Source organism: Giraffa tippelskirchi, chromosome 3 (assembly GCF_054371585.1).
Source record: "Giraffa tippelskirchi isolate mGirTip1 chromosome 3, T2T-mGirTip1v1.2.pri, whole genome shotgun sequence".
Taxonomy (NCBI): Eukaryota; Metazoa; Chordata; class Mammalia; order Artiodactyla; family Giraffidae; genus Giraffa; species Giraffa tippelskirchi.
In genome coordinates, this window is record NC_137277.1 from 33,572,892 (window position 1) to 33,597,878 (window position 24,987).

Here is a 24,987-nt window from a genome sequence, read left to right on the forward strand (position 1 = left end):
CCGACAGAAACAATGCTCCCTGACCTAATCTCCAGGACACCACCGACAGAAACAAAAGGCAACTTTATTCATAGGTGATGACAGCGGGAACGCACTTGGACTGCATCACACATATTCATGCATTGGGCCTCTCCTCTCTCCTGACTTCCGCAGGCCAAGAATGCCCTGGCCCACGCCCTGCAGTCCTCCCGCCACGACTGTGACCTGCTGCGGGAACAGTACGAGGAGGAGCAGGAATCCAAGGCTGAGCTGCAGAGGGCTCTGTCCAAGGCCAACAGTGAGGTGGCCCAGTGGAGGACCAAGTACGAGACGGACGCCATCCAGCGCACGGAGGAGCTGGAGGAGGCCAAGTAGGCAACTCTGTCTTCAGAAGCACTAGCACTCCTAAATGATCAAACGACAGAGGGCACTGACATCAGCACTGCTCGAGAGTGAATGTTACTGTCTTTTAAGGCAGTTCTGTGCCAGTAGAGGACCTGTGTTAGCACATTTCATTGAGACAAACGACTGTGATCTTGGTTAGAAGCAGGCAGGCAGGCTACTGATCACTGATTTTTAGCAGACAGGAGGTTCTCCTGGGCTTATGAAAGGAAAGCGGTGTTTGAATCACATAGGTCAGTGGTTCCAGCTAGATGAATAGTGATGTTCAAGAGGACTGAAGCTTAAACAGCATCTGCTTCTCATTTGTTTTAAGGAAAAAGCTGGCTCAGCGCCTCCAGGATTCCGAGGAGCAGGTGGAGGCGGTGAACGCGAAGTGTGCGTCCTTGGAGAAGACCAAGCAGAGGCTGCAAGCGGAGGTGGAGGACCTGATGGTCGACGTGGACAGAGCCAACTCCCTGGCCGCCGCCCTGGACAAGAAGCAGAGGAACTTTGACAAGGTGTGGGGTGGGCGCAGGAGCTGGGGCCCCAGTCCTGACTGCCCCAGGAGCATCGAGACCTTGGGCGAGCCCTCGAAACCAAAGGGGAGTGGGATGCAGGTGGGGGTCCCTTTCAAACACTTCAGTGGAGACAAGCCACCTCCTCCAGTGTCATCCAGCCCCAAGCATTCTTGGTCCCCAGCATGGCTGGTCTGTCTGGGTGGCTGATGTGGGAAGCTAACTCAGGGTCCAGTGGGAGGGTTTCTGACAGCTTCCCCTTCAGTATGACAAGTAAGGTTGATTTGAACCGAGGTTTTAATGAAATATTTACAAGTGCAGGGCCATTTTTGTAGTAGGAAAAGGGAAAGTAGGCCCAGCTCACTCCTTCCCAAAGGGCCCACTTGCTTTTTGGAGATGGCAGTTGTTACTGACCAGTGACTGATCTTGAGTTGATTTATGGAATGAAATCTTGGTTAATCAACAGTCAGGAACACAGGGCTAGACAAGCGACACGGCCAAGGGGACCCCGATTCTCAGAGTGTTCACACTCACTGGGGCCCTGAGATAGAAGCTGGAGGTGAGGGGTCATGAACAGAGGCACCGTTCTCCCCGGCACTGCAGGTGCTCGCCGAGTGGAAAACCAAGTGTGAGGAGAGCCAGGCGGAGCTGGAGGCATCTCTGAAGGAGTCCCGCTCCTTGAGCACCGAGCTCTTCAAACTGAAAAACGCCTACGAAGAAGCCTTAGATCAACTTGAAACTGTGAAACGAGAAAATAAGAATTTGGAGCGTAAGCAGTTTGTCTAAAGTCCCCCTTCACGCTGTCTCCAGAGTGTGAGGCTGCAGGAGCATGACTTCAGGACCCGACCTCATCTGCGTGTCTGTTACCACAGGCACAGGAAGCATTCCGCACCTGAGGGCTTGCTTCTGAGCCTCTCTGTGCCCAGTATCTTATCTCCAGCCAGCAGCATCCTTAGAGCTTGATAAACTAGTTAAGAGCATTCCGCTAGTGCTTACTCTGCTTGGAAACCTGTGCGGAAGTTCAAGAGCAATCAAACTTCTCTCTTTGCAGAGGAGATAGCAGACCTCACGGAGCAAATCGCTGAAAGTGGTAAAACCATCCATGAACTGGAGAAATCAAGGAAACAGATAGAGCTGGAAAAGGCTGATATCCAGCTGGCTCTGGAGGAAGCAGAGGTGAGCAGAATGCCAGCGAGGCAGTGAGGGAGCAGACGGCGGGGCTCCAGCCTGGCCCTACTCGGGGTCTGCAGAGTCACAGTCCTCATGTTGGCTCTTTTCCTAGCAAACTACGTGGACAAATACCTGTGAATACCTGTGAATAATCTTGAAATTACTGGAGAAAATCACTACGTTAAAATAGGTCTAAAAATGAGATTTTACAAAAGGCTGAGATGAATTTAAAATATCTATAAAGTCTCTTAAGTGCCTAAGAAATATCTAAATGTTACTATTGTTTCATAGTATAATAAAAACAAACTGCAATGAAATATTTTATTTCTGCACTGAAGGTAAGTTGGGATTTTCTTTTAAAGAGTTTTGAATATTGTTGAGTTAGTTACAAATAGTCCATTGGAGTTTTCTTACCCCAGAGAAGAGTGTAGCAGGCTCTGTCCCATCACTGGTACCATTTCTGTTTTGTTTTTGTCTTTCAAAGGCTGCCCTTGAGCACGAAGAGGCCAAGATCCTCCGAATCCAGCTGGAACTGACACAAGTAAAATCAGAAATTGATAGAAAAATGGCCGAAAAAGATGAAGAGATCGAGCAGCTGAAGAGGAACTACCAGAGAACTGTAGAGACGATGCAGAGTGCCCTGGACGCCGAGGTGCGGAGCCGGAATGAGGCCATCAGGATCAAGAAGAAGATGGAGGGGGACCTGAACGAAATCGAGATCCAGCTGAGCCATGCCAATCGCCAGGCCGCAGAGACCCTCAGACACCTCCGGAGTGTCCAGGGGCAGCTGAAGGTGTGCGGGCTCCCTGGTGGGGAACCTCTCCATCCTCAGACATGCATAGCTATGGGCTAGCCTCAGGGTCCTCTGGCCTCAACTTCAAGCAGACGCTTCCATTACTGTCTGGCCAGGATACCCAGCTCCACCTGGATGACGCTCTCCGTGGCCAGGAGGACCTAAAGGAGCAGCTGGCAATCGTGGAGCGCAGAGCCAACCTGCTGCAGGCCGAGGTGGAGGAGCTGCGGGCCACCCTGGAGCAGACAGAGAGGAGCAGGAAGATGGCAGAGCAGGAGCTCCTGGATGCCAATGAGAGGGTGCAGCTCCTGCACACCCAGGTGAGTGGAGGAGACGCAGGGCAGGGTCCTGGCCTCAGACGTGCCAGGTGGTAACCCTGCTCCTCCTGCCCTAGAACACCAGCCTCATCCACACCAAGAAGAAGCTGGAGACGGACCTCACACAGCTCCAGAGCGAGGTTGAGGATGCCAGCAGGGATGCGAGGAACGCTGAAGAGAAAGCAAAGAAGGCCATCACGGATGTGAGGCTCCTCCCTGCCCTGCATTTCATCCAGACCCTCTCTCTCCAGCCCTGAGCTGGTTCGCATCAGACGGGGTGGGGCCTCCCCGAGGCACATGTGGTGTGAATTCTGCTCTAGAAGCACTCCCCTGACCCCTAGAACTCAGAGTGTGCCCTTCCACACGTATGAAAATGAGACACTGCCCCGCCTTGTTTGGATGCCACCTAACGTCACCTCACAGAAAGCCGGCTTCCCGCCCCAGCACCCACCTTCCAGCTCCAGAGGTCTGTCCCGGCACTCGCGGTTCCCACAGCGCCACCTGCTGTTGATGGATAGCACTACCCCGCGATTATCCCCTCACCTCCAGTTCCCTTAGCCTCCCGACCGCACACCCGTGATGCTGGGTTATAGACTCAGAGTCCTATAACTCACGGGTTGGTAATGAAAGAAGGGGTTTCCTTGGGGGTGGGGAGGTCCCAAAGGGTCCAGTTTAAGAAAGGGAAGAAATCATTTCCCATGCAGCCCTTGGAGGTTTCACTGTCCGGCTTACACGCCTGGTGCAGCTCTTCCCGGAGTCCATGGTGGGCTCAGGTATCATGTCACTTGTGTCCTTTGTCAGCAGCATGGCTCTAGTCCGCTGGGTCCCCAGATTTTGACAGTTCCAAGCACCTGACCTTTGTTTACATCTCAGTGGGATGATGTGCTTTTCAGGCGGCCATGATGGCCGAGGAGCTGAAGAAGGAGCAGGATACCAGCGCCCACCTGGAGCGGATGAAGAAGAACCTGGAGCAGACGGTGAAGGACCTGCAGCACCGCCTGGACGAGGCTGAGCAGCTGGCCCTGAAGGGCGGGAAGAAACAGATCCAGAAGCTGGAGACGCGGGTACTTGCGGGAGGGACCCCAGCATAATAAGCGGAGCTTTCCAGCCTGCCCCGGTCGTGCTCCAGCCCCAGACTAACTTCCCAAGTGCTCCCACAGATCCGAGAGCTGGAGTCCGAGCTTGAGGGGGAGCAGAAGAAGAACACTGAGTCTGTCAAGGGCCTGAGGAAGTATGAGCGGCGGGTCAAGGAGTTAACTTACCAGGCAAGTGGGAGGAAACCCCAGTGGCATTTCCTCTGTAACGCGGAACCTCACCCTGGGTCCTCTCCAGAAAACAGAAACTCTTTAGCCCAGGCACTGGGCCCTTGTGCGTCCCTGTCCCCTCCTGGCGACCGGCCATCCCATGTTCTCTCTTGAAGAGTGAAGAGGACAGGAAGAATGTGCTGAGATTACAGGATCTGGTGGACAAACTTCAAGTGAAGGTCAAGTCCTACAAGAGGCAGGCGGAGGAGGCTGTAAGTCAGCGAGACCCCAGGGCGACACCCGCTCTGCTTCTGCCCGGGAGCTCCAGAGAGGCGCTCACTGCATATATGCACTCGACTCTATTTTAGGATGAACAAGCCAACGCTCATCTCACCAAGTTCCGAAAAGCTCAGCATGAGCTGGAGGAGGCTGAAGAACGGGCCGATATTGCCGAATCTCAAGTCAATAAGCTGCGCGCGAAGACCCGGGACTTCTCCTCCAGCCGGGTAGGTGGTCCTGAGGCGCTGGGTAGGGAGGGCGAAGAGGGGAGGTGTGGCTCCCAGGTAGGAAGCCCCCGAAGATGGAGACATTTTTGAGACGGACGGGACCCTGGAGCACCCTCGACTTTAGTACTGGTCTCTCTGGGATTTGCTTAGAGCCACACAGCTGAGAAGAGCCTGGCTAAACCCAGGTCTGTGAGTCCCAATAGAACACTGTCCCGGAGAGCAGGGAGCCCTCCCTTCGTGAGAATGGAGCTCTCGGGCGCCCTCTGCCGCCGGCCTCCGTCACCGCATTCACCGCGTGTAGGTCCCTAAGTCAAAGTTGCTCAGTCGTGTCTGACTCTTTGTGACTCCACAGAGTGTACCCCACCAGGCTCCTCTGTTCATGGAATTCTCCAGGCAAGAATACTGGAGCGGGTAGCTATTCCCCTCTCCAGGGGCTCTTCCCAACTCAGGGATCGAACCCAGGTCTCCCGCATTTCAGATGGATTCTTTACCAGCTGAGACACCAGGGAAGACCACCCCCGGGCTGTTCTGAGGACCAGGCTCTCAGGCCTGGGGTGACTGCCACCACGTAGACAGTCATGTATCCATTTGCCTGCGATCCAAGGAGTACCCTGTGCCCTCTGAGACAGACAAGCAAGCACCCCAGATGCTTACGGGGAGGGGGGGAGCAGCAGGAAGTGAGGCTCTGCTGACAGAACTAGAGATGTCCATTTTCTCCCCAGATGGTGGTCCACGAGAGTGAAGAGTGAGCCTCCTCCTCTGCAACAGGACAGAAAATATGCAAAATGCATATTTTCATGGTTCCTGACCCTGATACTTACTTTCCATGTGACTGCTTTTCACATGCAATAAACTTTGTTTTCAGTTTGGGGCTGTTTCATTGTATTTGTTTTCTCTTCCCAGTGTAGAAATGGTTCACTGGTGATATTTATGCCCAATGTGGAAATCTCAGCAGATGGCTTGATAAAGCTATTCTGCATATTTTCTGGGGTGTGTATGTGGGGACAGGGAGAGATTGTTTTTGGTTTACATTTGAGATTAGGTTAACCACTGCTCTGGCAGGAGAATGGGGAGTTTGTCCAAAGAGTCATCTCCCAGTACAACATGAGGGAAGCACGAAGGCTTGGTTCGGGAAAGCCCTGTCTCAAGTTGAATTGGGTTATAAGGCAGGGGCTAGAGTTCCCCTACACCCTCTCAGGGAACTGCCCTGGAATACAGGAAAAGTTTGTCAGGCAGCACTCCACGCAAGCACTGCACTAACTACTGGGAATACACAAATGAGTGAAATAGCGCCAGTCCCCCCAGAGCTTAGGCTACATCTACCACTGAGTTCTTGGCTCAGTCTGCATGGCTTCAAAACCGCACAGCAGAAAATCCCACCCCTATCCAGGGTAAGCCTGTCTTTACGAGAAAATATAGCAGGAAGTCAGAATACTACCTGGGCAAACTGCTACAGAAACAGAATCATCAAACTTGGAATTATTTGTTCGTCATTATCAGAAATATTGTCAAGTGCCCTCCTTTATCTGATTCTGGGGGATTAGATGACCCAGACTTACTCAGGAGGAGTTAAAGCACCACGGGAGCTCCGTGCCTTCTGGGATTTGTCATCCACAGAAAGAAGGCCACTGTGGCCTGTCAGCAATTTCAGATAATTTTACCTCAAAGACCACATCTCTCTGACATGCTTTCATCCTTTCTGGCAACGCTGTGACTAGAACGTGCTGTGTCCTCCTGGGGTGGGGGGTGGGGGGTCTGCTGTTGAAAGGAATCCCAGCAGTGAGACCAAGGCTGGTCCAGGCCTGGCCTGAGGCTGAGCCAAGGGTTGCGTTTGCCCAGAGCCTCTCTGCTGCCCACCGATGGCTACAGGCCACCTTCTGGGGAAAGTGGGGGATGGAAAAAGCAGACAAAGCTTGTTACAGAGGTGTTCAAACTGGTAGATGAAGAAGGAATGAAAGGCCTGGCACGTCACCATTTTTATATGAATTATGAACCCCTGATGAATTATGGCTACTGGTATCACAACAATAAGACAACAAGCCATGACATGCCTATGGAAAGAAGCATATACACCACTGCCCAGGAAAAATGCCCATCCAGCAATCACACTGGGGTCTGATCCAGACCCTAAGTGTATCCACCAACTTACAGGAAAGCAGAAACAGACCCAAGATAGAACAATAAACTCTAGGATATGGGGAACACAACATCTAGTTGTTCCAATAAATGAATCACAAGGGAAAAATCCATGAAAGAAATGGAAGGAGGAATTCTAGATTAAAAGAGACTCAGCCCTATCTAACAACTGCTTGGCTTGGACCTTGTTAGGATACACATGTATATCCCATCGGGTAAAATGTGAATAATGACTGGATATTAGATGATGATATGGGATTATTGTTCATTGTCAAGGTGACACTGTGATGATGTTTTCTAAAATAGTCCTTATCTTTTAAAAATACATAATAAAATACAGATAAGAAAGGAAGAAAGAAAAAAGAGGCAGGCAGGCAGGCAAGCAAGACCACCTTTGAAGTGAACTCATTTTATAGAATTTCAAGCAAAGAATTGATAAGAGAGATACCTGATGCATTTTATGTAGACCGGAGCCATAAAACTGAAAACCTCTGAGGCTGTAGGACCTGTCACCTCCACACACTGACAAAGAGCAACACTTCACATGAAGAAGGTAAGCAGATGGGTTCTGAAAGCAATCTGTAACTTTCCAATTAGGCTCTGATTTGGTGAGGGACTTTACTTTGCCAACAAAGGCTCGTATAGTCAAAGCTGTGGTTTTTCCAGTGGTCATGTATGGACGTGAGAGGTGGAGCATAAAGAAGGCTGAGCACCGAAGAATTGATGCTTTTTAACTATGGTATTGGAGAAGACTCTTGAGAGTCCCTTGGACTGCAAGGAGATCCAACCAGTCTATCCTAAAGGAAATCAGTCCTGAATATTCATTGGAAGGATTGATGCTGAAGCTGAAGCTCCAATACATTGGCTACTTGATGCAAAGAACAGACTCATTAGAAAAGACCCTGATGTTGGTAAAGATTGAGGGCAGGAGGAGAAGGGGATGACAGAGGACGAGATGGTTGGATGGAATCATCAACTCAATGGACATGAGTCTGAGCAAGCTCCGGGAGATGATAAAGGACAGGGAAGCCCAGTGTGCTGCAGTCCATGGGGTTACAAAGAGTTGGACATGACTGAGCAATGAACAACAACAAAATGGTAACATTCATTTTCTGTTAATATTGTGACCAACTGTGCCAGTGTTTGTTTATTCCACGAAGCAAAGGATGCCCATGACTATAGAAAATATAAGCCCTATTACTGCAGAGAGAAAGGAGGGCATGAACCTCATTCCAAATAAGCCCCAGCCATGCCCCACGTGGGAGGAGGGGGAGTTGAGTCTGGGAGTGCAAAGCGGGAGGGTGGACTCGGGCCTGTCCCCTGAACTCCTTCCCCAGCTCTCAGCACTGAGTGTTGACCCAGTGATGACAAGTCAGGGCTGTCGCTCCTGCTTCACATAGGAAGAAACAGAACCACAGAGTAATGAGCTCAAGGTCACACTGGCCTCGAGAACTGGGATTCTCTCTAGTGCCCAAACTCCTCTGCACTACAAAACGCTGCCTCCCTGAGCAGCTGGGAAACAGACGCGACAAGTATCTTGAAGAGGTGGGCTTGGGGATGAGAGTCCATCAGAACTGGACAGATAAACCCACGCGCACACGTTTTTTCCTTTTGACTGTTACCATTCCTGTTAAGTTCCTCCAGGCCTCCACTCTGACCCTTCTTGTCCCATTAGCCCAGCCCACTCTGTCTTCAGAGAGTCTCCCCTCAGACAGGCCAAGTCACTAGGAACTTGGTGACCTTTAGCTCATCTGCAATATCGCCTGGTCCTTTTGCATGTGAGCCCCAAAACAGGGTGGCAAAAAAAGGGTGAGGGTCCCCTCTTCAGGCTAAGTTCTCTGAGTAGAATCCCACCACCTTCAGATTAAGAGCCATTTCAAGTTACTTTTCCTTTGTATAGATAGCCTCGCCTTTTATTATTTTTTTTTCCTGGTACTTGAACATAGAATTTATTAATTCTCCTCCTGTAATTCTTACACTATCCAGAAAACTCTTTCTGAAGTCTTTACTGAGCCAAATCTCTTGGCAGTAGATTTCTATTTTTTATTACCTTTTATAATTTTTTAATTACACAAGAAATACACGACCAACACAGGATTTAAAAAATACATCTGTCAACTCTAAAGGGACTGTGGGCTAGGATGGCAGACTGCTTTATTTGGAAGTGACGAAATCCTGAGTTATGATGGTCAGGGGGCCCCCTTCCTCACAATGTGTAAGGGACTTGGCTGCTAATAAGAGCCACATGTCCTCATGGCGGCGGGGGTCGGGGGGGTGCGGAGGGGGACAATTGGCTGCACTCTGCAGCCTCCTCCTCCTCCTGCTGGAGAGGGCTGCCCCCCTCCTTTCTCCATGCCTAGTCCCCGCGACAGCTGAGAGCTTTAATAAAGCACAGTGCGCCTGGGAATGTGGGCTGAGGAAGCCGCCCAGAAGGTGGAGGTCTTTTTCTACCCCTCCCAATAATCCCACTGCTAAAAACAGCTGAGGCTGAGCCGTCCTGAGGCTGCTTGCTGGGGCCCAGCCACGGTCCGGTTACCCTGAGCAAGGCCTAGACGTTCCAGAGGCCCTCAAGACCACGGTGGCAGCAGCCGGGACCCAGGATGGTACCAATTATTTTTAGCTAAGATGCGTCATGCTTTCCACGGCAGTGAGGAGCAAGAAGCCTGGGCATCTGGGGGCCTTCTCCATGTTTTATCAAACAAGAGGTGGTCCTCAGAGCCCCAAGGAGGAGCAGGGGAACGGGTGCTAGACACCCTCAGGATGCCTTCATCAAGACCCCTGACGCCAGCCTGCAGAGAGAAAGGGCAGCTCAGGTAAAGAAAATGGACCATTGTCATCGGCAGAGGGTTATCCAGTGACCCAGAGATACAGAGTCAATAAGTCAGAGCCTCAAGAACAGTCAAGGAAATAAGAGTACTCAAAGACAATGGAAAACAAACCGCAGAGGTAATGGGGAACTGAGGACGATGACAGGGCGACATGCTTTATAGTCAGAAACCAAAAGAAAGTCAGTCCCTTTAGCAGTGAGCACAGTGCTCTGTACATGGCAGGTGCTCCACTCACGGGCTGAACTCAGCCCCTGGTGAGAGAGGGAGACGGGGGCACTCGGTGTGCCCTTGGGGAGAACTGGTTCTTCTGACTTTCTGTCTCTCCTGTCACTGGTAAAGACAGAATAACAACCCAGAAGCTGTTCTTTACAAATCTGTCAACAATCCTAACCACGCACATGAATTTCCTGGCTTCCCAAAACAGCGGGTGTGGGCACGGCTGTTTGCAGTTCACACTGGCTCAGAAACCTGGGCAGAGAGTCAAGTATCAGTGAGGAGGCCCTGGGAGGGGGTGCAGGGGGTGGGGGGCAAGGTGTGAAGACTGCCCGGGGCAGAGGTGGCACCTCCCCAAGCTCCAATGCTGCTGCCATCTCAGGCTTGTGGTCTCACATTGACTCATCCACCTGTGTTTACCCACTGCCTACTCCGTGCCTAGGAACAGGAAACGGGCGGACAGAAGTCTCCAAGAAAGCCAGATCAGGAACATGGAGAGAGACCCCTTGCTCTGGGCTCCCGGGGCCGAGTGGGGCGGGCCGGCCGGTGGAGGGACAAACATTCCCAAATATGGCGCAGCCTCAGCTCGAGGCAGGATTAGCATCCGCGGCAGCTGCGCCTATTTTGGGCCTGGGGTCTCTGTCCTCTGGGCAACAGGTGCAGAGACTGGGATCAATGCATTTACATGGGCATTTATTTTGGGGGTTTCCTGGCCTCAGGCCCAGGGACCGGAGTCAGCCTTTATAAAGGGTCCTAGGCCAGAAACCGAACATCTCCTCCTTCTGTCTCCTGAAGGGCCTACAGGCCTGTCTCCCTTCCACCCTCAGGCTTGCTTGAGACGCCCACCGAGTAGTCTGGGAGGCAGAGAGAAGTCGGCCCCTTCCCATCACTCACCCCACTGCTCACACTGGGGAGCCCAACATGGCAATGAGGGGAACATGCCTGCGGTGGCCAGACCCCATTTAGGCTCTTTCTCAAGGGCATTTGCAGGTCATTCCTACACCAGCCCATGAGGCAACAAAGATGGGGTGGTCCCTTTTGGAAGTAGACCAAAGGACATGAGTTCTTCTCGGTTTAAGTGACTTGCCTTTAGTCCCACAGTGAATCCAGACCACAGAAGGTCCCGGGTGTAGTGTCATGAGTGGCCCATAGACGCACTGAGTCAGTGTGATGTGGCCACAATCAACCTCCCACGGCCAAGAGCAAGCAGCCCGTGGCCGGACAGCGGCCAGGCCCTCTGGAGGGTCAGCTGGTCCTGATGCAATTGCAGGGAGCCGTAAATAGTGTCTCCCGCCACTTCTTCTCTCCCTTCCTTTGTGTCCCCCTGGGGAGGGTCAGCATGGCAGCACCAATGGATTGCCTCCAAGCCTAGAATCAGTCCTGTTGGCCATGAGGAACCCCAAACAGCTCCACAGGCGGGGATTTAAATTCCCAATTCTGGTCCCAAGACCATCGCCACTGCCTGAGTGGGCGCTGACACTCAGTTCACACCTGCTCGACCTGTCCTGCCTTGTAATCCTGAGCAGTCTACTGCCTTTGTTTCATTGTCTGAAATATGGGCTTGACGATGAACACAGGCTTTTGTTTGCGGCTCGAGCCATCTCCGTAAGGAAATATTAATAGCAGTTCCATGTTTTAAATCATCCTGGGCTCCTGAGATAAAAAGACAGTTTGAATACTAATCATCACAGTGAAAGGATGAAGCAATTTTGATAGGTTTCCTCCTGCTTTTCACGGTTGTACAGAAACCCCTCCTGGGCTCTGAAGGCTGGTAATGTGAGGACGTGGGCTCTGAGGTCCACTCAGGCCACTTGGCCAAAACAGGATTGGGTTCAAGGCAACCAAAATCACAGCCAAGTCCATGCAAATTACTTGAGACGGCTTCCCGAGTCATATTATTCGAAACACGACTCTGATCCATCACTGCTCTGCTCAGACGCCATCAACAGTCCCCTCTACCTCCAGCTGAGCACACACGCCTGCGACGACAGCTCACCTGTGTCCCACACGCCCACAAACATGCTCCTCCTGCCTGGCCACCTACCCCAAGGCCACCTCCAAGTGTTGAAATCTGAACATATCTCAGGCCCCCTTGGTCCTCTGCACCCACCAGCAGTCACAACCTGAGACTTGGCACACATTTCCGAGGGCATGTTTTTATTCCTTCCACTCTCCCTAAGGAGCTGGGACTTACTGTCTTCCTTATCTTTGTAATACAGTTCCTGCCTCAATATCTTTTTATTTTAAACATACAGAGTTTAGTCACTAGAAGAACTAGGAGTAAGAAAATTCAAGTTCCAGTCTTGAGGTGGCTTCCAGTTTCTTTCACTATCTCGGGCAGCTCATTCTCGAGGTTTTGAGTCCTTACCTGGAAAATGAGCCATTGTAACAATCACAAGCTTTCTAACCAAGCTGGAGCCTGGGAATCTACATCTAAGGCTCCCCTGTTGATTCTAATGATCGAGATTCCTGGTACTGTCTAATGGGAGCACACTGCCCTAGAGGCGAAGTGAAGTGAAAGTCGCTCAGTCGTGTCCAACTCTTTGTGACCCTGTGGACTATACAGTCCATGGAATTCTCCGGGCCAGAATACTGGAGTGGGTAGCCTTTCCCTTCTCCAGGGGATCTTCCCAACCCAAGGATCAAACCCAGGTCTCCCGCATTGCAGGCGGATTGTTTACCAGCCGAGCCACCAGGGAAGCATACCCTAAGAACTAATAGCATCTCAGCGACACTGCTCATGCCTCCCCACTGCCTGGTCCATCTGCTCCCAAGCCCCTGGCTGCCCCGCTTCCACTGCCACCTGTGCTAGTCCACAGCCACGTCTTCCACATGTCTAACAAGCCCTCTCCTGGACAGCATCTGGGCATCTCTGGTGCTCTGCCTGAGTCTCCCTCTAGGTGGCACCTCTGCTCTGCCCGCCGCCACAGTCCCCAGCAGGACCAAAGACTTGTTCTCTAGGTGCCAGAGCTGATGGGTGACTCAGGCAAAGTGCAGGTGGAGAGTGGGAGAAGACACCCCTCTGCCCTTTGCCGGCGCTTTGGCGGAGAGTCTAGAGCAGAGCTGTGCCACACTGGAATTAGGGCAAAAGGAAAACCCACTAATCCCATCCCGCCTTAATTCAAAATGTTGATATTTTGTTCATCACGCATTCTTTTGCATCAACTCTGATTTTGAAAATATTGGTCAAATCTCACCAGTCTTACTACAGATCGAGTCTTTTGTTGCCTCCTTAAGTTTGACACAGACTTGCCTCACCCTCGTCCCACCCTGGCCAGAGCAGCGTGGTTTTCCCCAGTGTGCTGGGCGCTATAGAAAGAGCTGTGTGTGCTGTGATGGATGGAGGGCCCCTTCTCTGTGGATACCAACACTGGGCTGGAGCAGAGCTGAGGGTAGGCGCTTGGGTGTCAGTTCACCATCATGGCAGGAGTCCAATTCCTCTCAGGCTAATTTCTGTCTCAGGAGATCCTCAACCTCCCTGTGGATCCACTTCTGCCAGGTCCCCAAAGAGGCCTGAATCCCAGGAATGCCACCACTTGGCCAGAAGCCAAAGCTCCTGCTACAGAAGATCAGTCTAACTTCCCCAGCCCTGTCCTCCAGAGGATTCTAGAGGATTCCCTGCCCTCTGCATGGCCTGACTGAACTCATTTCCTGAGGGAATGCAATGCCTGCTGCTCCCTCCTGGGCACCGTGTGGGCTCCTGTCTCCTCTCTCCCCGTGTTTCGGGGGGGTCTTATCTCTCTTCTAACGAGCTTGTGTTCTTTCCAGCTTTTTGTGACACCTCTCCTGATGCCCCCAGTTTCCTCCTGTGTGTCCAGGCACCCCCTGCAGAAGACACTGAAAGCACAGAAGTGAAAAAAGCGGGCCACTGACTCCACAGAAATGACAGAGTCACAGCTCAGTGACTCCCTCTGGAACTACCTGGGAGCTCTATGATTGCCCAAGCCACACCCAAGACCAACTAAATCACACTCTGAGGGTTCTGTCCTTCCCCCTCTCCCGCCTCTCACCCTCCAGGCATCAGGAGTTCGTAAACCGTCTCAGGTGAGAACTTCAGTTCAGCCTCTCAGTCGTGTCCGACTCTTTGCGACCCCATAGACTGCAGCATGCCAGGCTTCCCTGTCCATCACCCACTCCCAGAGCTTACTCAAACTCATGTCCCTGATGGTCGGTGATTCCATCCAAACATCTCATCCTCTGTCGTCCCCTTCTCCTTGAGAAGATACAGGGCCAAAGGTAAGAACCTCTGCGTGGAGCAGGCTGGGCCCCTACTGAGTCAAGGCTGCCACATACAGGTGAGAACGTACACTCCTGCCCAGTGGTGAGAGGGCAGATGACGGGGACAGACAGACAGCAGAGGCTTTGGAACTGAGGGCCCACCTTCTAATGAGTCTCCCCCTGCCCAACCAACGAGTCTCCTGTATCAACTCCCCAGTGGATGCACACAGAATAAACTACTCCCCCTGACTGTTCACCTACCAAACTCGTCTGGATCCCTGCCTCTCAGGGTGAAAGAGCGTGGTTCCTTTTCCTGCCCCTCCTTCCTGGCTGTCCTCATCTGGATATGCTAGACCAACCACATCCCTTCATCATGGGGACACCCAGAATTTAGCCTAATTTTAAAATAAATAGAACAATAACACATAGTCATCATAAAACTATGTTAACTAAACATAAAACAGAAGTGCCCTCACCCATTCTGTTCTCCACTCTCACTCCCACTGTTAAGGGTGGGGCGGGGGGGGGGTCTGTTGCTAACCTGAGTGCCAGGTTGGTGGCACTCAGAACTGAAGGTCACCCCTTTGCAGCAAGAGTGAGACGTCCCCTTTAGTACCAGCTCACGCATCTGTAACATGTGAAAAATTAGAGCACCTCTCCTAGCAATTACAAGTTAGTCTGATGCCTGTAAAGGGTCTAGCACAATGCCTGTGAACACATACTAAACATTTACTCTTCCCAGGTAGCTCAGTGGTAAAGAATTGCTTACCAATGCAAGAGATGCTGCAGACGCGAGTTCAATCCCTGGATCAGGAAGATCCCCTGGAGAAGGGCATGGCAACCCACTCCAGTATTCTTGCCTGGAGAATCCCATGGACAGAGGAGCCTGGCGGGCTACAGTCCACGGGGTCACAAAGAGTTGGATACGACTGAGCATGCATGCTCAAACGTCTACTAAGTGGGAGTTCCTTAGGGCTAACTGGATTAGACAATTGGTGGAACCAGAGAGAGGCACGAAGCACAATGTTTTTACTGATTATTATTCTCACATCACAGCAGGATTGGGCCCATGTAGGTTAGCATAATTAGTCCCAAAGCTCAAACGCTGAGAGCATCCACTAAGTTGTAAATAAAGGAGGCTCCTGAAGGGATCCTTTTAAGTAAGTGTGCGTTTGATGGAGTGTACCACCAGAGGGCAGTGCTGGGCCACTTATGGAGGGACTGGTTCCTGGTCCATCAAATATGAACCCACCAAGCACAGTGCTGTGGGGCTGCCTGGATTCTGCTTATCTCAGGTTGAGCCAGGGTGTCCCTTGCCCAGGCCTGAGGTCAGCAGGCTCCCCTGCTATTAGATTGTCCGGGGCTGGATGCACCCAGACTGTTCTCTGGTGCCCGCCCGCAATTCAGGGCCACTTAAGTGATTTCAAGTTCGGATTCTTTTCTCACTTCCCACACCAGGACTCCCACACGCACATTGACTTCTATTTGCTCATCTGCACCCCCGCAGGTCAGTCCTAAATTACAGCTTTTCTCACAGAGCCAAGCCTGAAAATCTTCCTCAGCATCTCACATCAGAAAGTTGCCACCAGCTGCTCGGATTCAACACCTGTGGTTCAGTCACTGGGCAGATACTTCCTGGGTCTGCTCTGCGCCAGGCTCTCTTGTCATCCTTTCCCTGCCCACATCAGGCCCAATGACGGCTTGGTTTCCTTGACACAGACTCAATTTTCTTGGGTCTCCAGATTCACCATGTCTTAGAATTGCTCCTGGCAAGGGTGCCCTTTCAAACTTCTGGGCTTATCGTAACAATGAGCGTAAGGAGCCACAAAACCCCAAACTCCTCTGACATACTCCCGGTCTGACCCTCTCATGCCCCTCTGGCCAAATTCAGAATGGTGACAACTCCCTCCCTGCCATTCTGACTCAGACCTCCAGCAACCCTGGAAGAGTCTGACCCAAACTGGAAACAGTGCCCCAGAGTAAACTCACCCTCTTCACGCCATGCCCACCGAAAGGTAAAGAAGGTACTTACAGAGATGCTACTGCCCAGGACAGTCAAGTATCCTCTCTCCCTGTAAACACTCAGATGCCCTTGGACTTGGCAGACATGTGCCCCACTGACTTAGGGGTTGCCCTGCCCCACCCTGCCTGGAGGTTTGCATTCAGGAATGTTATGCTCATGCACGTTCTTAAGAGAAAGTGTTCCTGTTTCACATATGACAATACACATGTCTCAATGCCATTCTCCCAGAACGTCCCACCCTCACCTTCTCCCTCAGAGTCCATAAAATTGTTCCATGCATCTGTGTCTCTTATTCTGTCTCGCATATAGGGTTATCGTTACCACCATTCCATGTTCGATGCATGTGACAAGGGCTCAGGGCCGGGGCAATGGGATGATCCAGAAGGATGGGAGGGGGAGGGAGGTGGGTGGGGGGTCCGGGAAGGGAAACACATGTAAACCCATGGCTGATTCATGTCAATGTATGGCAAAAACTATTACAATATTGTAAAGTAATTAGCCCCCAACTAAAATAAATAAATTTATAAAAAAAAATAAAAAAAAAAATAAAAAAAAAAAAGAAAGTGTTCCTTTACAATTAGGCAATTCGAGAGAAAGGGAAATGGAGAAAGTCCTTGACATGAGGGCTACAGACTATTTTAAGAAAGGGGAGAGGAAGGATACAAGGAATCAAAGGGTTTAACACCACTTAAACCAGAGAGATCATAAAATACTTGTGGGGGATTTATTGCTAAAGTGGAATTTAGCTGACTGGATGATACGAGATGCTCAAGATAGTAATGAAAGGAGGAAGATGTCGGCTCATTTAATCACTCCAGGAGAAGGAAAGATACCAAAGATGTTTACATTTGAGTTATATTATGAGCCTGGGTCAAGAGAAGGCATGAGACTTTGGGTCTGATCTAGTTTAGGTACTGTTGGTCCAACTTTGCAAAATTGGGGGAACCAGAAAAGAACTGACGGTTTAAACAAGAGTTAAAAGTCATGGGACAAGGCATTCAAGTCACTTGATGGCCTGGGCAACAGAGAGGGTTATGTACATCTTAATGGACCAGGGAATGTAAAGGCAAACAGCCTCCCTGCCTTGGTATTTCTTGAAGTCATCATAAGCATACTGTCAACAACAGCAAGCCAAAATTACCAGGAAAAGGTAAAACACTGTTAACTCTGGCCTGTTTAAGACGATAGGAACAAAGGACCACATATTATACAATTCCATTTATGCGAAATGTCTAGAACAGTCCAGTCCATAGAGACAGAACTACATTAGCAGGACTGACAGCTTACTGGGTATGGAGTTTCTTTGAGGGGTGTTGAAATGCCCTAAAATTAGACTGTGGTGATGGTTGCCTATCTCTGTGAATATGCTGAATATCACTCAACTTTCAATAGGTGAATGTTATGGTAGGTGAACTATATCTCAATAAAGTTGTATAAAAAGAGGGTAGGAAGGTATGTAATACAACTTATAAGTATTCCATTGTAATTACTCCAACCTTCAACAATATAAAGGAACTAGAATCCTTAACCTGGAGAATTCACAGTGTGAAAAATTTCATTCGAAGGTAATGCTGGAAAAACAAGGAGTTTCTATATAACCAACCTAATTGAATTCAGTAAAGAGACTGAAGAAAGAAAGTACAAAATAAACCCTCATGCAAGAGAACTACAAACTCTTAGAGAAGGGACTGCCCCTCAGGTGGCTCAGTGGTAAAGAATCCACCTGCTAATGTAGGAGACACAGGAGACATGAGTTCAATCTCTGGGTTGGGAAAATTCCTTGGAGTAGGAAATAGCAACCCACTCCAGTGTTCTTGCCTGGGAAACCCCATGGGCAAAGGAGCCCGGTGGGCCACAGTCTATGGGGTTAGCACACATGCAGAGAAGGGACTCAGAAGATCATATAATCTCAGACATACTGTCTTATTTAATGAATAAAGAAGTCTAAAGCAGCACAAAAAGTTAAAAGTAAAGTAAAAAAAATAATGTCTCTTCCCACCCCAGTTCATCAGTTCTCTTCCCTAAAGTAATCACTGTTTCCACTTTTTGGTATGTCCTTTAAATGTTCTAATCACATGCAAGGACCTACAGACACACACACACAAACACACACACACACTCCCTATGGTGCAATTAGACTACAAGTACAGGATGAAACATAGAAATTAAGTTTAAGAAAGATTTTCCTTAACACAAGAGCAAGTCCTCAAAGTCACTTCTCCATTTTTATATGGTAGAAGCACTTGCTTTTATTTATCATGCTGAAAACCAGGGGGCAGCAGGTGGTGGAGTCTGACAAATATATGCCTGAAATCCAGGACTGGCAACTGACTGGCATGCGAGTGACACTGAGTGACACTCACAAAGCTCATCAAATTGAAACCAAGCAAGAGCTGTAGGGCCTTCCCCAGGAGAGACTCGCCTGTGTCCTCTACCTCTTGTCCATAGAAAACCTTTAGCCTCCCAGACCTTCCCCAAGTTCCAAAGAACAGATTTAATCAGAGAAGTGAGAAAATGCAGAAGCAAAGGAAAGCAGTCAAACAAGACAAAATTAATAATAATTAATAATAGTTTAGTCATTAAACAAAGTCAGGGACCTTTAGTTGCTCCTCAAGAGCTGTAGATAATACCCTGAGCCATATCCTTGAGTTGTTTTGCAGATACTAAAACCCCCCCAGGTAGAAGTTAGCTGTATGCTGACCACCAGCATATAGACCCCAGACCAGTTGGAACCAGAAGACTGAGATTTCCAAACCATCTTTTGGTTACTTCATCATCAACCAATCAGGGAATTATGGAGAAGCTGATCATACACCCACAACCCTCTCTCTCACCCTGTCTTTCTTCCCTGAAGGCCATTAGGGAGTTCAGGTCTCTCGAGCATGAGCTGCCCATTCTCCTTGCTTGGCTCCCTGTACTTTCCTTCAGCACAACCTGGTATCAGTAGACTGGCTTTGCTGCACTCAAGTTCCATTCAGTAACAGAATCAATGGCAAACAGGGATGTGGAGCACCCAGAGTTCTGTTTGGACTTGCAGCAGCATGTTTCATAATTTTCTCTAGAAAATTATAGTGCTTGTGCCACACAAATACATCTCTGTTCTTCTGGTCTTAGTTTTCTTAGGAAGCTCCCAAAGTATACTGTTGGTGGTTGGAGAGGAAGGGGGCCTGAAGGGTTATCATGGCTGACACACATGGATGGATGCTCACATTTATGTGAGAAAATGAAGCCTTGTCATGTGGCACAGGGAAGGTGGCTAATTCTGCACATTGAGTCAAAACGGTGATCGTACTGCGTTCAGGAGAATCACAGCAACATGAGCCTTGGGTACATTTGTAGGGAAAAGGCAAAAAGATCAGAAAGGACAGCATAAAGACTGGCCTACAATCAACCATCACCTGAAATATTGGTCTAGCAGTTAATATGCAGCGTAGCACGGCAACAAGGATACTGCCTTGAAATATGGCATCAAGATACAAGGAGGACAGGCCAGGTCGCAAAGTCCCCTTGAAGATTCTTCACTCTCTGAAGTATTTTTAGTCGCGGTAATTGTAGAAGGTGGACGAAGCACTGCAGTACTCAAAATAAGACTGCTCTCAGAAAGCGAGATCAGCAGATGCCATCCCCATAAGTCAAGCCTGCAAGAAGGAGAGGATTAGCTGTCTCCAGGATGGCTTTCCAGAAGTAACCCATCTTGCAGAGTGATCTGAGCGATTTACTGCGGAGATTAAAGCGTCTGTCCCAAGTATGCTGTGAGCAAGCAGCCCAACCCAACCCAAAACAACCCGACACTCAGGAGGCGGTGAGGGTCTGTGTGAATATTCACAAAGGGAAACTAGAGGAGGAAAATCTATCAGCGTGTCACCAGGAAGTCCCACAGGCACTCTGATTCTGGATGATTGGTTTTTGACCCTTTACGTAAAAATAGCCTTAAAGAAATGGAGGCCAGGCTATGGGATCACCAGGACCATGCAGAAATAGCACATACTGGAGGTCCACGTTTTCTGTGTGGTCCCCAAGCATCCTTCTGATCCCATTCACCAGGAAGAGAACACACGAGGACAAAGACTGGCTCCATTTCTTGGGCCCAGGAGAGATCCCTTGAAAAACTGATAAACTGGAATCATAGCACAAAAACCCTCTCCTGTGTATTTGTCTACTCATCTCTGATCACATGATTAATGCGAGATGTCCCGATAAACTCATGTTCCTGAACTTCAGTTTATCATTCTTTCATCCAATATCTATTAACCACTCCACTCCACACCAACTGCTGTCATAGGAACTGGTGAAACCAAGAGAAAGGACATGGTCCCTGCCCTCAGTGTCGCCCCAGGCCTGGGCAGTGGTTAAAGATTACGCCTGTGGGGCTGAGCCCGAGGGGACAGTCAGCCTCTTCTGCCGTTACTGCATTGGCACTTACTTTGCATTCATTTTCTATCTGCAGGATCAGAAAAATCAATTAATCTTAGACCTGGGAGGAACCTCAGACATCTTCGTGTCTAGTGGGGCTCAATCTCGCCTGCCTACAACTACGTGGAGAAGCTTCTAAACAACACTGAGCTAGAGATGTTAACTGAGTGGGTCTGGAGAGGATGGGAGGATCAGTACTCACACACTGCCCAGGAGATTCAAAAGTAAAGACGGGGCCAAGAATCACTGATTAGTCCAACCCCCATATTTTCCAGGTTGGTAAACAGAGAATCGAAGCGACAAGCCCAAACCAACCCTCACGCGAGTGTGATGTGCATGGAAATCCAGTGACTTAGAGTCCTTACCCCAGACTGCTTTGGTTCAGGCGATGTTTCCTAAATCTAGTTACCTGCACACACTCTTCAAAGCATTTGTCACAGATACATGCACTTTTATGCACTTAATATTTTTCTTTAAAACTTTATTATTTTTTTAACTTAAATGCTTATTTTAGCCTTTTAGCTTTGTCCTTAGCAATAAAATTTGTGAAATATGCCTGGAAATTAGTAACTACTAAAATGCAACAGGCTTAGCCCTAGGCCATCAGAGTCCACGCTGTGTCATGCTTAGTGTACGTGGCACTCTTTGGGATGCGTGGGCTGAGGTGCCAGCAGCACCTAGAAGTCTCAGGAAGGTCGGGAGCAGGTGCTGCACACCTTCAGGGCAGGTGCTCACACGGGGAGGGGCTGAAGGCTCAGGTGAGCACAGGTACCAGGCAGCCGCTGGTCTGACAGAGGTCTGTCAGCTTTGGGGGCACTCAGACTGACAGGCATGATGGATACCAGGGTTGGCGTGAGGCAGGAACAGGGTAATGACAGCAGGATTTATCTTCCCTCTTCTGGAAAGGCCATAGGTCACTTGGAACCAACAGGCTATTAAAATGAAGCTGCCTATCCATCACCCAGAATCTGCTGATGCCAACATGCTGAAATTGATCTAGAAGGAGGGGAAAATACCGTTATGGGACCCCCATCAGGGAACAGCACGGGGCTGTCCTTCAGTCTGGTTCAGAACCATTCAGGATTCTAAATCCATCATCCTAGTTACCAAAACCTATTTTCTTTTTTGAATAAGCTCATTGATTTTGGTGTCTTGTTTAATGTTTCAAATTGCTATGCAATATTAGGAGAGGAAAGAAAGAGAAAGTAACTTATTGGCCAGTCTCCACTTAAGCTTCAGAGTGAGTTAGATCTTTTTTTTTTTTTTGACCATGTGGCTTTGTGGGATCTTAGTTCCCTGATCAAGGATTGTACTTGGGCCCTGGGCAGTGAAAACGTAGAGTCCTAACCCCACTGGACCACCCAGCAATTTCCAGTTCTTTGAGTTCTGATTGATAGATTGTCCATAATCCGGGCTTCGATTAAGAGGTTTTTCCCAGTTTTCAACTTTGGGAAAGAAGTGGAAAATGGAAGTGAAGAATTTATCCTGAGATGAAATGAAATGACCCAGAATTATTATTAAAACCAACCTTCCAGAAGAAAACCCAAGACTACGTACATTTCTCTCTTCCTCTTACATTTTGAAAGGTGTTTCAATGACCCATCAGTTCCACTGCTTGAACAACCCAGGAATGTAGTCTGACTCAAGTGTACACAAAGACACAGACAAGATGTCCAATGCAGCATTTTTTACAATGGGAAAAATCAGAAATGTCTTGAATCAATAAGAGAATGGATTAATAAATTACAATAGAGTCATACAATAGAATAGCTATTCAGTAATGAAAATGCATGAACCAGAGCTACATATATTTACTTGGACAAATCTCAAAAAAAAAGTTGATGAAAAACAGCAAAAAGTAATTTTGTATGCAGCACCAAAATATTTGGATTTAGTTTTAAAATAGGGCTTCCCTGGCAGTTCAGCTGGTAAAGAATCTGCCTGCAATGCAGGAGACCCCAGTTTGATTCCTGGGTTGGGAAGATCCGCTGGAGAAGGGATAGGTTACCCGCTCCTGTATTCTTGGGCTTCCCTGGGGGCTAAGCTGATAAAGAATCTGCCTGTAATATGGGAGACCTGGGTTCGATCCCTGGGTTGGGAAGATCCCCTGGAGAAGAGACTTGGGTTTGATCCCTGGGTTGGGAAGATCCCCTGGAGAAGGGAGCGGCTATCCACTCCATTATTCTGGCCTGGAGAATTCTATGGACTTACAGTCCATGGGGTCACAAAGAGTCGAACATGACTGAGCAACTTTCACTTTTAAAATATGAAATAATAGTGCATATTGCTTGAGGATACACACATAACATAAAAGTGTAAAACACTGGAGAGGAAGATACACACCAACTTCAGGGAAACAGATGCTGCCGGGATGAAAGCAGAGGATGAATAACTGAAGTATTTTATTATTACTTTTTTAAGGATGTGAAGCAAGTATGGAAAAATAACATTTGTTAAATCTAAATGGTGGGTCAGGAATATTTGTTATTTTCCAGACTATTCTGTCAGCTTGAAATTTCATAGTTGAAATAAAGCTATTGAAGCTATCGAAGTTCTGAATTAATGCACACATGTGAATTCATACAGTGAACATCTGCTTGTGACAGAAAGGCCTCTATGACCCATATAGGGGACAAATGCCAAATTCAATTTTTGTCAGGTGGTCCAATACATGCAAAATCCACAGAAAGGACTTGCTAAAGAGCCAAGAAAATACTGTTCAACAAATTTCTTTTCAAATGACAAAAATAAAAAAATTTTTCTTGCGTTTACCTTAAAATAAATGATAAAACTAATATACACTGGTTTTACCGGTCAAACAATATAGACACGGTTTAAAAAGTTGGCAAGTCCCATCCCTTGTTTCAATTCCATCTCACACATTAACCAAGGTTAAATTTTTGATTTCTCTATAAAATTTTCCAAATTATTTTGTGAATTTTTTCAAGCCAATTCAATGTTTATAATGGAAATCGTTTATTTTTATCACTGTCAGTGCCATCCACAATCATTGTAGAAAAATACAGCAAGTGCAAAAGAGCAGAAATAGGGTAAAATAAAAACATTTAAATGGGTGTGCCTTTTAACATACTGTTTGGAAAAAACTTAATAACATCTTTAAATCCTAAATCAAAGGTTCAGCACAAACTCTGCTTGCTGGCTCCAAGATGACCAGCTTCGTTTACAGTGGTTGTTTGCCATGAGGGCACTTTACTGATTAAGGCCAGAGGGGTTTCTACTTCAGGCGTGAGCAGGGTTGGTAAATAATCAACCACACCTTGAGGCTCAAAGCAGGGCACCACCCTGTCCCCAAAGTCCAACGGGGGTATGGTCAGGGGGCAGTTCGATCTTCTCAGACTGATGGACAGCCATGGCTCAGCCAGCCCTGGCTTCCTCCTCCTCACTGCCCCTCCCTCTTGTCACTGCCCTTCTTTCTTCTCTGACCTTTTCTCCCCCAGCTCTCTTGCCCACTCCTTCCTTTTCTCCAACTGCCCAAGTGTCCATGTCACTCACGTCTTGGGTAACTGGAGCCCTTCAGCTGTTTGGGTCCCTGTTTGGAAGGATGTCTCAGCATTGCCCGGGGCTCTGGAGGCAGCCAACTTCTCAGAAGGTTTCATCTGTCAGCCCAGGAGGCTGACTTAGCTTTCCTCACAAGAACTTTACAAGAGCAATTAAAATAAGCTATCTTAGGTGCTGAAAAAAAAATCTCTCCAGAACTGTCTCAATCTGTTTCTGAGCCTTCTATTTCAAAATAAAATTTTCCTCTTTCACATTTTGGGGACCTCATCACGGAGGCCTGGAGGATTTGTGAGAAAAGCTTCAAGGAAAGATTCAAAGGTGGAATTCTCCCTCCAGGAAGAGGAAGGCCCAGAGACACTGTGAGATGGCAGAAACAGACTTAGGAAACAGGAGAAAAGTATGGACATTTTAGGCAGGAACAATCATTAACCTCTATTGGTGATGAGCTTCCGAGATTGGGGGTGGGACCTGCCTGGGTGAGTGGATGGTTCTTTCTCTTCTTTCTTACTTTCCTGCCTTACATCATGTCTGTCTTTCTCTCTTTTCTCCTTCTACTCCACCTTAAATGCTTTTCTCCAAATCAGGTTATTTGAAAATAAGTTAGTATCACAAGCCTCACACTAAATTATTTGAACGGGTTTTCCTGGGGACAATTTCTCGTGTAAAGTCAGCAATTCCTACAGAAGGTATAACACCAAGAGTGAAGACTAAAAGTAAAATATGGAATCTGGA

At 48.6% G+C, this 24,987-nt stretch overlaps 1 protein-coding gene and 2 long non-coding RNA genes across 4 annotated transcripts in view; 2 read left to right on the top strand and 1 right to left on the bottom strand.

The window, feature by feature from the left end:
• The window catches only part of LOC145541564 (myosin-3), a 40,881-nt gene extending 35,108 nt beyond the window's left edge, over positions 1 to 5,773 (top strand). For both annotated transcript variants that reach the window (XM_081578282.1, XM_081578281.1), the window contains 12 exons: positions 154 to 350; positions 695 to 878; positions 1,479 to 1,644; positions 1,927 to 2,051; positions 2,530 to 2,838; positions 2,955 to 3,158; positions 3,233 to 3,358; positions 4,049 to 4,219; positions 4,316 to 4,420; positions 4,576 to 4,671; positions 4,768 to 4,905; positions 5,628 to 5,773. In XM_081578282.1, the coding sequence (XP_081434408.1) occupies positions 154 to 350; positions 695 to 878; positions 1,479 to 1,644; positions 1,927 to 2,051; positions 2,530 to 2,838; positions 2,955 to 3,158; positions 3,233 to 3,358; positions 4,049 to 4,219; positions 4,316 to 4,420; positions 4,576 to 4,671; positions 4,768 to 4,905; positions 5,628 to 5,654 (1,848 nt within the window). In that variant the 3' untranslated portion in view covers positions 5,655 to 5,773. The remainder of the gene's footprint in view (positions 1 to 153; positions 351 to 694; positions 879 to 1,478; positions 1,645 to 1,926; positions 2,052 to 2,529; positions 2,839 to 2,954; positions 3,159 to 3,232; positions 3,359 to 4,048; positions 4,220 to 4,315; positions 4,421 to 4,575; positions 4,672 to 4,767; positions 4,906 to 5,627) is intronic.
• Positions 49 to 24,388, bottom strand: LOC145541576 (uncharacterized). Its single transcript, XR_014079129.1, has 9 exons — positions 24,250 to 24,388; positions 4,794 to 4,923; positions 4,418 to 4,646; positions 3,607 to 4,177; positions 2,656 to 3,326; positions 2,460 to 2,577; positions 1,872 to 2,187; positions 1,290 to 1,614; positions 49 to 848 (listed from the first exon to the last, which is right to left on the bottom strand). It is a non-coding gene; the product is annotated as an uncharacterized LOC145541576 (long non-coding RNA).
• Positions 9,714 to 14,558, top strand: LOC145541578 (uncharacterized). The gene is made up of 2 exons (XR_014079131.1): positions 9,714 to 14,126; positions 14,305 to 14,558. It is a non-coding gene; the product is annotated as an uncharacterized LOC145541578 (long non-coding RNA).
• Positions 24,389 to 24,987: the final 599 nt, after the last annotated feature.